This window comes from Pieris brassicae, chromosome 7 (genome assembly GCF_905147105.1).
Source record: "Pieris brassicae chromosome 7, ilPieBrab1.1, whole genome shotgun sequence".
NCBI lineage: Eukaryota > Metazoa > Arthropoda > Insecta > Lepidoptera > Pieridae > Pieris > Pieris brassicae.
In genome coordinates, this window is record NC_059671.1 from 6,520,476 (window position 1) to 6,534,172 (window position 13,697).

The 13,697-nt window shown below is 33.8% G+C and overlaps 1 protein-coding gene across 2 annotated transcripts in view; it reads left to right on the forward strand.

Annotated features, from left to right (window-relative positions):
• LOC123712035 (E3 ubiquitin-protein ligase RNF19A-like) overlaps positions 1-12,893 on the forward strand; it is a 53,386-nt gene extending 40,493 nt beyond the window's left edge. For both annotated transcript variants that reach the window (XM_045664951.1, XM_045664952.1), the window contains 7 exons: positions 3,366-3,546; positions 7,831-7,945; positions 8,996-9,183; positions 9,450-9,591; positions 9,840-10,074; positions 10,547-10,742; positions 11,202-12,893. In XM_045664951.1, the coding sequence (XP_045520907.1) occupies positions 3,366-3,546; positions 7,831-7,945; positions 8,996-9,183; positions 9,450-9,591; positions 9,840-10,074; positions 10,547-10,742; positions 11,202-11,524 (1,380 nt within the window). In that variant the 3' untranslated portion in view covers positions 11,525-12,893. The remainder of the gene's footprint in view (positions 1-3,365; positions 3,547-7,830; positions 7,946-8,995; positions 9,184-9,449; positions 9,592-9,839; positions 10,075-10,546; positions 10,743-11,201) is intronic.
• Positions 12,894-13,697: the final 804 nt, after the last annotated feature.

Below are 13,697 nucleotides of genomic sequence, written 5' to 3' on the forward strand. Positions count from 1 at the left end.
ACGTAAATAATATTGTGGAACGGAAACTATTTCATAAAACGATTCATTCAAACAACGTCAGTTGTCAAAGATCAGATTCGGATTATTTTTAAGTGAATCTTTTGATAGTTCTATTACTTATTCATTTATTTATTTATTTGTAGCCTTATAACAGAAATACAAAATATATACATTATAACTATTGTTTTTCTTAATCTATGAGAACCGATTCTGTGTGCCTACAAAGGCCTCGCCCATTGTCTCCCAGTTATCTTTATTGTACACTAATTTCGTCCAGGTCTTTTCAGCCATTTAATTTAAATTTAAATTGTCTTCCTCTTTTTCTTTTATGGCCTCTTGGTTGCCATAGTGTTACAATTTTGCTCCATTTATCTGCTCCTATTACGGTATGTCCAGCCCATTTCCATTTTAGTTGTTTTATTTTTTATGTAACGTCAGCAAACCCTGTTTTATCTCTTAAATTCTTGTTACTTTTTTTGTCAATTCTTCTTTTCTTTATATTACTTCTTTCCATGCCTCTCTGGGTTACGCTTAATCTTTCACATTGTGCTTTAGTAAGTGCACATACTTATTCATTACAGTATATTAAAGATGACCTTTTCTATGATTGTATGTATATAAATAAACAAACCGTACTTGTGAAGTGGGCTAAGAGGTACTGCTATGAGTAACAGTTTGATCCTACCTCTACTAAAACCCTAAACTACAAGCTAGCCTATAAACCCTAGGGAATGTTTCCAGTGACTGTTTTTAGGTATTGATCTATTACACACAAATATACGCATATTAGCTAATAATAATAGGATTTTACTTAATTTTCTGGGAGTCTTTCGAAAATACATAAGACTATTTTAACCTTATTAATTTATTGATGTTGGTTTATTCAAACTATCAGCTTTTGAACCTGACGTCAAAGGGTTGACGTCATAACTGAGCTCCCCTAGAGGGAGAGTAATTAGTTCAGTAGAGAATGTAATAAATTGTGAGTCTCGTGAATATATGAGTATCTATACTCATTTGCAGATCAATGTTTATTTCCATTGAGACTAAAACTAGAGATATCAGTTCTTACACCTGTCGATAGCCGTACCTGCGCCCACGACGTTTTAGATGTAGGTGTAGGTTCAAGAACATGACATTGGCACCCGCTGGCAACCTAGCATCTGTTTGTTCATAGTTGTCAGATCTTTAAATAAATTATTATATCCAGATTATTAACCACTATTTACTGCACCGTAGTGTTCGATAATTTGATAGTGAAGTGTTTGTCATGTGCAGACCTGTCACTTGCATATATAAATGAGACAAGCGGACCCGACAGACGTTGTCCTGTCTTAAGTATGAATATTAATTTAGAATTCTTATAATTAACTAAAAATGCTTTACAGTATACCACATTCTTCCTCTGTTTTTCTGGCGCGTATATAAATAGTTTTGTTGGAATTTCGACATGAGAATAGGCCACATACAACTGGACATATAACTGGCCATGTAAAAAACATAGATTTTCAAGATTCATTCACTAACAATTAGTGCCAGTAATTATTTTATATGTATTTTATCTAGATAACAAGTCCGATCGAAGCATTTGTTTTAATCGATATTAATTCTTCTTAAATCTTTGACGATATTTGTAGCACGAAAAAGTTTGAATTGTAAAACTAAAAAAACTACTTGCTATCGTAACAAAAGTCATGATTATTTAATATGGTGGTTAAGTATTCTTAAAATTTCTTTCAAACGAACTTCTCCTGACAATAACATACACAACAAAAAAAGAATTACCGAAATCGGTCCAGCAGTTCACGCGTGATGCCGTGAACAAGGGAAATAGGGATTAATTTATATATATATAGATTTATGTAAGTTCCATTCCAGTCTTCTTTCAAACGTTAATAAGTCATTTTAATGTTTGAGGACATCATTGATAATGATAGACTGAAGTCGCTCACTCAAAAAACATAACGGATTTCTTTTCGAAATAAAAATGTATATTTTTTTTTATTTAATTGTTAATATATCATAATAATATAAAAATAATAAATCACGAATTTTGATAAAACTCTTATTTGCTTGAGTTTCCTCGACTTCTCGTGGTTATTTTAACGCTTGTTATTTTTAACTCTTGGTAATTTGAAATTATCTTTAGTTTAAAATTATCGAGAGTCGACAGTACCTATTATAATTTTGTGATAATAACTGTTTATAATAGAGATTTTTTAGCTCAATTTTTTAATTAAAGTAGCAATATATATTAATGTTTTTATATACATTACTAGCTGACCCGGCAAACTTCGTTTTGCCATGTATATAATTTCCAGGAAACATTTTTTTAGTTTAATAAAAATAACCTATCTACTATAACAAAAAAATAGTGGTCGTAGAGGGGTGTTTGTATGCATTTGGTTATGCTGTATCATAAAAAAAAACAAAAACGAACTGAAAAAAAAAACAAAATTTGGGGTGGACACCCCATATCATTAGGGTTTTAAAAGATAGATAGTAGCCGATTCTCAGACTTACTGAATATGTACACAAAAAAATCATAGGCATCGGTCGAGCCGTTTCGAAGAAGTATGGGAACGAACATTGTGACACGAGAATTTTATATATATAGAGATATATTATAATAATATGTATTATTCATTAGGGTAATTAAATCTTGCATTTAAAAACTAAAATAGCTTAAAATTTTCTTCTTTAAGGCATTTTGGTCTCGCTATCTATAAATTTATTTGTTTGTGGTATGAGATTATTCACACACTACACCAAGGTTGAAATAAAAGCAAGTAAAATTCCTGCTAATCAAATTGCATGGCATCAATTTTTTAATAATCATATTACGCTAATTTCCTGTTAGAAGGATTTCTCGAATCGAATGTTAAAGCGAAACTAGAGCGGTAAATAAATTATGTTATTCTGGGTAATACGAAAACCCAGTTCCCATGAAAAGGAAAGAATTGTATTGTACGTAGATGAAGGATAATGTCGTTTTGTATCGTATTTATTAGTCATTTACTCAAAGGCACCTTAGAAAAGCTCGTCATAGCCAACAATCCTATACAGATTAATCGTAAAGATAAACAAGGTCATTCTCAACTGCTTGCGTTTCTTATCTTCTCTTCGCTTTTATCTGCGTTTCCTTATTACTTAATACAATTTTAAAATTTGTATTTTATGGTGTCATTGCTTACGTGCCACATACATACTAATGTATGTAATCATCTACTATTTTGAAATTGTGTAATGCTATAAAATAGAATTCCTAAATTGTTTTGTTTAGCAATCAACCCTAAAAATGTTTAAGCTAACAGAATTCTGATGCTTGTGTGAACGTGCGACTTACCTATGTAATATCTTTCCAGGGTGACGTTCTAGACTGCCCGCTATGTCTCTCCACGTTCAACGCCTCCACCATGGTGAGACTCGCCTGGTGCTCACACCGCTGCTGCGAGTCATGCCTACGCCAGTACTTAGCTATAGAAATCTTCGAGGCCAGAGTTCCGGTTAACTGCCCCGTCTGTCACGAGAGCATGCATCCGTCTGGTAAGTTCTATATTTCGGATGATGGCCTCTATAGTGAAGTCAGCAGTGTAGCAAACGAAAATGTACGATAGAAACCGTGCCTATTTAAGCGTGCGTTGTTAGAATAATATTAAAAACGGCCGTTAACTATAATTCTTGTTAATAATTTTATTGAAATTCACCAATTCGTTTAATTACTCAATAAATATTTTATTTACTATAACTTGATGGCATAAATACATTTGTTAATTTCCCATACGAATTTTTAAGGTACATACATATAAGGTATACATCATTAATGGTCAAAATAATAAATGAAGCGAGGCTATTGATAGTACGATTATGTCGTTATTCTAACCCCGGAAAGGTAATAAATTAGAGTTATATAACAAGGAAGGGTCGTTTTGGCTCCGTTCCCAATATCAACTCATTAGTTATTAAAAAGGTTGCCTAAAACGATCTTCTAACTTAGAAGAACGCTTACGCGAAGGCCTTTATATACGAGGTGTGGTTAAATTTCCGTTTTCCCTCATTAACATCAATAGAATTTTGCTAGGATAGTTCGGATATGTAGGCAATAAAAAAGGTACCAACGCGGCCGCATTGTAAAGGTTCTTCCCTTTAATTGTTTATTTAAGGAAAGCCCACATTACATTTGATAAGCGATACATTTAAATACAGCAATACAAAAATATTAATTGACAACCATAATCTAGCATACAATCACCCTAGCTCAAGTGTTCTGAAGTAAAGGACAAAAATTAACCCTAAAATGCATATAAATTAAAAATACAAATTCAAAAAAACTATGATGATGCTCATTCAAATGAGGTATGGTGTAATGTACTTTTTTAATTTTCCTTGTAAACTAAAATTTGGCAATTAAAAAGAATAGCAGAAATTAAGATCTTCCTTTAAATGTTGACATTTATATGTACAATGTACATAGTAACCAATATGATTAAATTTTAATGTTATTATGTTGGGAAAACAGACGTTTCTCAAAAAATTCGCTCATTATTTTCCAGCTATTCTTTTGCGTCATAGACTTTAGTTATTTAAATTCGCTTACATGTTTAATGCATTGCTCGAGTATATTGATTTTGTGAAATTGTGTTAGATTTTGATCGTGGAATACAAATAGGATAAAAAATTGATGTCAGCAGGTATTGGATTTGCATGACGATATTTGAATTAAAAAATCAGAGTAAATATAACTATGTTTAAAAACGTACGTACGTAAATTATGACCGCAATATTTAATATTAAATCATCTCCATATAGGGATTATAAATAAAAAGTAATAAAAACTAGAAAGCAAACTAATAATTAAACGCTTAAAAGACACCTAAATGCTCAAAGTTTTACGATCTATGTAGGAGACAATAGAATGTATAAACACACTATGACGAATAATGTTTGCAGTGTACTGAATACAAGATCGGTATTATAATGTCCGTATAAAATAACCGTTAAAATATCACTTCATGTTTTATTTACATACCTACATGAAAATCAATAGTCTCAACATAATTGACTCACAACAAAAAAAATGGATATCGCTTCCCAGCTGTATTATGGTATATTAAGCTTTAAAATAAAGCAATAGAATTGTTGGCCTGGTGGCTTCAGAGAGCGACTCACATCCCTGAAGTCGTAGTTTCGATCTCCGGTCTATGTTCGCATCTAATACTCGCTAGTAGGGCGAAGGAAAAAAACATCGTGAGAAAATCGGCATGTCTTAAATCCAAAAATGGTGACATGTGTCAGATATAGAAGGCAAAAATGGAAAGGATGCAATCTGAGGCCAATACCCATATTGACCTGTAGCGCTACTGGATTATTTGTTATTATTAGAGTAAATAATCTGTAACAAATATACAAGTTTAATGCTCTTAAGCTGGCAAAATATTTTCTTTATGAAATTTAATTATTTTGTCTTATTATAAACATCAAAATAAAGAAAGTGTTAAACCCAAGCAGCGAGAATATTTTATTAAATGCTTCTAATTCTTATAAATTATAATATCTTTATTACTTTGGTATAAGATTTATTTTAGAATGCACAATATAGAAAAATAATCCTCTATTGGTTTGATATTATAATTATGAGCGTGAATGAGTTCTCTATGACATATTATTATTAAATAATTATTATTGTAAATATTCAACATATCGTACTATTGTTCTTCAAACAATTGTCTAGAACACCTGAATATATTTGTGTGTGGATTGTCTCACAGCACTTGTATCTTTAAAAATCATCCACAAAAGAATTGAAAGACTGTTAATCCTTTTTATTAACCTTAAGAATAGCGAGTGTCAGAACCACGTCTGTACGGAATGACACACTACATATTATGTACTATGACTACTATGTTACACACTAGTTAATGTACATAAATAATAATCGTTTATTTGCCAAGATAGTGGTACAGTGGTTAGATCGATCAATTACAAATATCCTGACAATCAGCCATCATAAATAGGCATGAAAATGTAATATACATATATATTTTAACGGAATCTAGCTGTTGGCTTTAAGGGCCTCGACAGCTCAGATCTGACTGTTTTGGCGATCGTAGTACTTCCGAAATGGGGATCGGAAATCTTAAACACTATTTATTTCTATCTATGGCATCGTTTTGGTATCGCGTTTTACACATTCACAACGCCTCCTGTTATTGAATAATAATAATAATTAAACGTTCTATATAGTGGATAGGGCAGACCCAATCACTATAGACCTTTAGATTAGGGCTACATAATTATAAACGTGTATTTTCATTGCACATGAGTGAGTGGGATTGAGACGAATGTTTGGTTAAAACAGTGTAAGTGATTTATTTTTATTATCTCGATGAACTTCAGAATTAGCGCTTAATTTAATCGATTTATTACAAAATACTTGATTTACTGCTAATTTGTAATTTGCATAGAATATGTTCTCTCTTTGTCAATATTGCGTGGAAACAGGTTAATGTAATCGATTTTACGCATTTGTTGCAAAACTAATTCGCTACGTTTGTATTTTTCTTCAGTAATCTTACTATTAATAGTGTTATGATGATTAATTTAAATCCGCTTTCAAAGGGACTAAACTTTTTTTTTTAAACAATGTTATCTGGTGTGACACATTCTATGATTAAACTTGTCTTAACTAAAAAGCAAAATGGTACATCTATTATGGGAGATAAGATGTATGTCGAAGAAATATCGTCATTTGCGGGTTTCGTGGGCGTTTTGAGGGTAAAGAGTGAGCACAAAAGACACGAATAGTATTAATCATACCATATTTAATTTAGATTGATTCCTTTTAACTGTCTCGACACGTTAGCGAAGCGCCACTCACGCGAGCAAATCATATAATAAATAGAATTTCTAGACACTGGCTGAGTTCACAAGAGTTGCTCGCTTTATTGTTAGTTATAAGATCTAAGTGTATATATCATTTTTTAATTATAGGTTTATCTGTATAGTTCTATAGCAGTAGTATCAATCAGTACTGTCCAGCGTTCACTGAGCGCACTGTCCAAACGACACGATCATAACATTTCACTATATATATATATGCTACTACACAGTTCAAACAATTCTGAAAATATTCGTATCAATATATAAAATTTATTTACATTTTCACAACTATTTGTACAGTAAACTGCTTCAATCTGTTCAAACGATCGAATAAATTGCACTCGATCATAGATTCTCAACTTCAGCTACAAATTCGATGAAAAATTCAGCGTTCAGTCGTATTAATTTCAAGTGGAGTCGGACGGTTTTCCCTATTAAGTCGTCTCCTTTATTATCCCTCGTTCAATTTTCACAGCGATTCCAATTATCCCTATTCAATTTTCCGTGACTCTTGAATGATGTTCAAATACTTGGTCATGGGTAAATGAATTATGGAAAGGTAATTCCAAGTCGTATGTAAAATCATTGTTATTATAAGCTTCATTACTTATTTCAAACTGGTTAATTTACGTTTATTGCTCTGTCTGTTAAATGTAAATTTTAATGTTTAAAAATGATTAGTCGTGTTTGGACGGTCATTCTAATATTATTAAAAACCTAATTTTAATTTTACAAAATTTAACTACCATTTAAAAATACACCTTTACTTTGTAGAGGACATTATAATTCACGAGTATTAAAGCTTATATTAAAATCCGTAAGATGTAACTTGAAGTGATTAAAGTACTTTTTAGCTACGAGAATCATTTATACATTAATAAGTTAGAAAATAGAAGGAATAATCTGTCATTATTTTATTAGCAGAATAATATTTTTAATCTATATTTTCAGACGTGAGACGGATAGTGGACAATCAAGTCCTGTATGACAAATATGAAGAGTTCTCTGTACGGAGAGCCCTTGCAGCTGACCCAGATACCCGGTGGTGTCCAGCACCTGACTGCAGGTTGGTCTTAAGCTCATTTTTTTAACTTTGCATATAACTTCTAAGTCTTATGTTCCCAGGGTTGTTTATTAAGTTATCTGTAAAGTACAACTGTAAAGACCTAAATAAATATGCCATAGATCATTATTAAAATAGGCTCAAATTAATAATTTACTTAAAGTATATAGGTGTACCGTTTTATTAATAACTACAATTTAAAATACATGGCAGGTAGTGGCACAGTGCAGTGGTTTTGGAACAGGCCTTTGTCAAAAAAAAGACACACATATCTAGGAATTCATGAGATGATAGAAATATATTAAGTATTTAAATGTACACATCGGAAATAAAAAGCTTTTATTTATTAAATAATAATAATAAACACATAATTATTATCTTCCTTTAGAGCGTTTTGAACTATTTGTACCAACTTGGTGTTTCCGGTTCTCATATAATGGGTATCTGTACACAACAGAACAAAATTAACGAAACTCTTCCGATATACACATGACACCTCAGTGATAATTTGTAAGGCATCTTTGTGCTTACATCACTAATCGAATAATCCCTATTAAGTCCTGTCCTCTGACCGCGTGTTATTCGGTCAATTAAGAAATGACGCATCGCCGTACTAATCCTTGTAAGACAGTGTGTGCGCCCGCGACGACTGTTTTTACATCTAAGCTCGTTATACAAAAGGGTAATAAAAAAAAAGCTTGAGAAGTTACGTGATTTGGTGGCGTTGGCAGTGTTATTGTTCTCTCTAGTTATTGTTCATAAAGTTTATATATTGTATTTCTTTTGGGAAATTTCCTAAACTTGGTGGTCGTAAAAGCACTAAATTCTGAAGTAATTATAAAATCCTACTTCAAAATTTGCACTACACGTGTATAAATTAAAAGACGTTCTTAAAGAACTAAGATCCATACACATTGTCCTCGCAAAGTTAGCCCGCATCGAGGTGGTTACTCCTAAAACCTTCCTGCAGACTGATCGCGATAATTGAACTAACATTCTCAAATTTTACCCTTATTAGTATAATAAAACTAATAAAACTATTAACGCTTACAGTTTCGCAGTGGTGGCTACCGGGTGTGCGTCGTGCCCCAAACTGACCTGCCTGGCTCCAGGTTGCGGCGCGTCCTTCTGTTACCACTGTAAGGCGGCGTGGCACCCCACGCAGACCTGTGACGCGGCGCGCAGAAGTCGTCAGCCACCCCCACGGGCGCCGCAGCCTTCGCACAACGAAATGGAGCATGGTAAGCAAATTTTTTCCATTATGTTGGCTCTCAGCCATAAATGTTTTTATTGCAAACGACATATACATACTCTTCGTTCTTATAATTACAAATGACCTGGACACTAAACAGATATATGTGGTGCATGTAGTTGGGATCATCAGTAACTGAGCAATGTCCAGCAAAACGTAACTTTTAGATTTTACTAAATAAATCATTTTTTTGGAATTCTTAATTGTAAATATATTTTTTATGAACATTTAGAGTAGCTGTTTATTTTCTTCCAGGGGAAGTGAAACCATGCCCCCGATGTTCAGTGCTTATAGTGAAAGTGGAGGATGGCTCATGTAATCATATGGTGTGTTGTGTTTGCGGCGCCGAATTCTGTTGGCTCTGTATGAAGGAGGTCTCAGACTTACACTACCTTAGGTGAGAAAATGTGTAATATTAGGCGTTATCATGGCTCTTGTATCATTAGTATCAGTAGATTATGGAGTATGAGAAAAGTGCATTTCTGTCTCACTGATTAACTGTCTTAAATGGTAAGCTAAGAAAATTGATATATCTTCCTGTTAACAATGACTCAATAATATTACGTGTAAAAGGAAACGCGATCAGTTAAATAATCCTTGAAATGTACTTAGTCTGTTAAGTCTTCATAAAATATTTCTTTACAGTCCTAGCGGTTGTACATTCTGGGGCAAAAAGCCATGGTCACGAAAAAAGAAGCTTCTTTGGCAACTTGGTACATTAGCCGGCGCTCCACTAGGGATAGCCGTGGTAGCAGGAGTGGCACTACCAGCGCTATTAGTGGGACTACCACTTTGGGCGGGTAGACGCGCGCATCGACGCCTGCGCAGAGCTAAACCGGCAAGGCGTAGAGCTGCTGTCGCCGCTGCCGTTGCTGCTGCGGTAAGTCAAGCACACATTTTTAGAAAGTATTTCAAATCGTTTATAAACGCGCTCTTACGAACAGACAAAAAACTAACATGTTGGCATGTAAATACTGCCTTATGTTGGATGGTGGGGTACAATAAATTGGAAACCAGACAGGACTTACAGTGTGCAACACAAGTGTGCTCCAAGAACTGGGTTTCTTGGTATCTATGGGATATGTGCGACGGCCAATGCCTAGGTTATTTGCGATACCAAGGGCTAGAACCAGTCTGTTCGCAGAGTAAATTCACAGTAGCGATACTGTGTAAATTACGTGTTTAATATTATATACGTATTTTATTATTTAATGTTTCTCGACGTTATCGTATTGGCATAGTCTGTAAGGATAATGTATGTATTTCTGTAATAAATAAATGTTGTAAAGTAACACATTTTGTATAATGAAATATTGATTCATTCCAGTCTAATTTATATTCTCTTTTTACAGCTAATAGTATCACCATTGGTGGCCGGATTGGCAGTTGGTATTGGAGTGCCAATTCTCCTTTTCTACGTATACGGCGTTGTCCCAGTGTCCTTATGTCGGGCTGGAGGATGTACCGCAGCTCCGTCCCACGCTGAAGATGAAAGAGAACACGCCCTAGATATAGATGCGTATTCACGTCGGCTTGAACCAAGCATAGGTAAGATTTTATTTTAAGCGGGAACCACTGCTTTTCCAGTGTTTATATATATCTTATTAGATAGCTCATCTACCAAAATATTTTTTCCACTCGAACAAGTAGCTCCTGTTATTTTGGAGTACAATAACATTTAGTACTTGAAAGAAATAATTTTTTAACCCGATTAAAGCTATTTGTATTATTATAAATTTATAATTATTTACATAATTCTAAATTTTCCGACGTTTCGCGTGCTTTACAGCGTGCGTGGTCACGGTGACTAAATAATTATAAGTTTATAATAATACAAATAGCATTAATCCGGTAAAAAATTGTTTTCTTTCAATGCGTAAAAGCTCTGTTAAACAAAGACAATAACATTTAGTACCTTTGAAAATAATATTATAAAATAAATTTACAAATATATTACGACTGAAAAATTCGTTTAACATTATTTCAAATCAACATTTGTTATAACAGGCGACGCATCCCTCTCGGCCGGATCCCAGCACGCAGAAGTCCGCGCGCCTTCACTGGCCGGACTGGCTGGCTCCCTCGCCTCTCACGACACGCACTCGCCAGCAGCTCATCGCCTCGAAGTCACCGCCGATATCGCAGCATCAGACAACACCAGCGCAGCCAGCTGGCCCGACGACCTTCCGTCGACCTCCACGCGATCGGCGGCGAGGCTCAGAAGCCTCTTCCTCTACGGCTCCGCAGTTCCACCGCAGGACGTCGAAGCCGGAACTTCGCAACCAGTGAAACTAGAAATGACACACTGCGAAAACGTCCCGGACTCGTAACGAATAGCGTGAGCCGTTGGCTTTTAACTAGGACGGTTAAATTGATGACTTGGTAAGGAATTAAAGTCGGATCCTTGTGATTTTTGGATCGGGTTAGGTGATCTCGAAGTCTGGTCTTGGCTGGTAGACATAGCTTCCGCTAATCCAAGGGTTTTTTGGAAATCTTTTCGATTTCGATCGCAACAGATAGCTTTTACTGGTTGTAATGAGACAGTGATCCTAGGTAATTGATAATACTCGAATTAGTTCGAAGTTGAGGAATTGATAACGCCTAAAGGTAATCCGAAGGATAAGACTGATGTGTTATTTTGAATGTTTGATTCTCAGCCAGAAAATCAGAATATGCGATGATTTTTGCCAGATTTTTCATACACAATTCGGAATTTTTATGTATTTTCAAATACACTATAAAAAATCTTCAATGGTTGTATGTGCCCGTGTTTAATAAATAAATCTATGTATATAAAGTACGGGTCTAGGGTGATAAAAGCCGGTTTAAAATGTATGTATGTCTGTTTCTCGTAGCTAATATAAATAAGACAATAATAAATGATATAAATCAAAACAGCTGCTACAAACTTTTCAAGTGTATGATTCTTCCCTAAATTAAATTTCGACTATTTCTGAGATTTATATGGGCTGAACATAAGGAAAATTGTTTTATTTTTAGAATAATTACCGTCCTGAAATTGATACAACATCGATTATATACTGTAATGTATCCTTAACTCATACGAATTAGGGTCATATTTGATTGTACTATCGGAAGATCGAAGTTTTGTTATAATATTTACATAAAGACAATGTATTATATGTAATTAATGGTAAATATAAGAACCTTTCTGTGGATCCCGAAATGCGTCAAAATATCGTATTCATATCACGTGTAAATAGAACAGTGCTTTTGATCTTATATGTACTATGTGAAATTATTTTAAAGCTACTTTCTTTTTCACTAACGAGATAAATAATACGACTGAAAAATTTTATTTTTTTATTTAGCCAACAATTCGTATTCTCCAAATCAAAAATATATTAAAAAATAATTTTATAAATTGCAATAACAACTATCTATTGAAAGAAGCTGAAGCAAATCACATGACGAGATATTTGGTTTAAAAAATACGGGTTCATGTATTTCTTTGGACAGAAATCATCTTTACGGCGTCAACCGCACTCCGTGGTAAAAAGATGGCGGCCAATGATAGCTGCTTCGCGCTTTTAGTGCAGTACTATCTGATATTTGTGATACTTTGAATAATTACTTATAAATGATCTAAATTATTTAATTTTTCACGTTTGTAGATTACAGTTAAGCGATATTATGTTATGCCAAGTGTAAAATACGATTAAAGTGTAATGAAATATATTAACTTTTTTCCTTTTATTAATCAATTCGAGCAAGAAATTTCCACAGATGATGCTATACTATCATTTTTCATTCCGTAGAATTCTGACATTTCATAACAATTCATTTCATAATAATATGTTGCTACTAAAAAAGATCTCCACCGAAAAAGAGAAAATATGACCCATTATGTTTTGCCTACAAGAAGGTAAATCTTAATACTTACTTAACCAAGTGACCTAATACAAAAATAGCAAATATTTGAATATCACGAACAATATATCGAATTAACTTTAAAGTTAATTTGATGTACGATTTGAATTTATTTATGGAATACAAGTGTTTTCCATAAATAAATTCAAATCGTACATTAAAGTAAAACTATTTGCAAAGGCCTATTATAATATAAATGAATATTTAAACGATCCTAGTGCTTGGATATGAATTGCTCCAGTACAAAGAGGTAACGCGATAATCTCTCGGCTGCATTTCTGCTCTGGGGCGATCGTCAACATCCACAACTGTTTTAATGTAAAGTGGGAGCAAATAGTGATACAAGTGGTATCAAATTATTTCAGTACTATTATTATTTTCTTATGTAGCCCAGTTCACATTTCTAGGATTTTCGCTTAAATGTCATTGCTTGTGTCGGCGTCCATGTCTCGGGTTGTCTCTCTCCCTAGTATATGGCCGATGGCTGGTCATGCGTCACACTTGTGAACGGGTGCTACTTGTGGTGACTGGTCGAACTTGAATTCGTGTATTCGATTCCTACGAGATTGTAAGTGCATGCTCCTATTTCACCATGCCTACTGCTGATAGAGG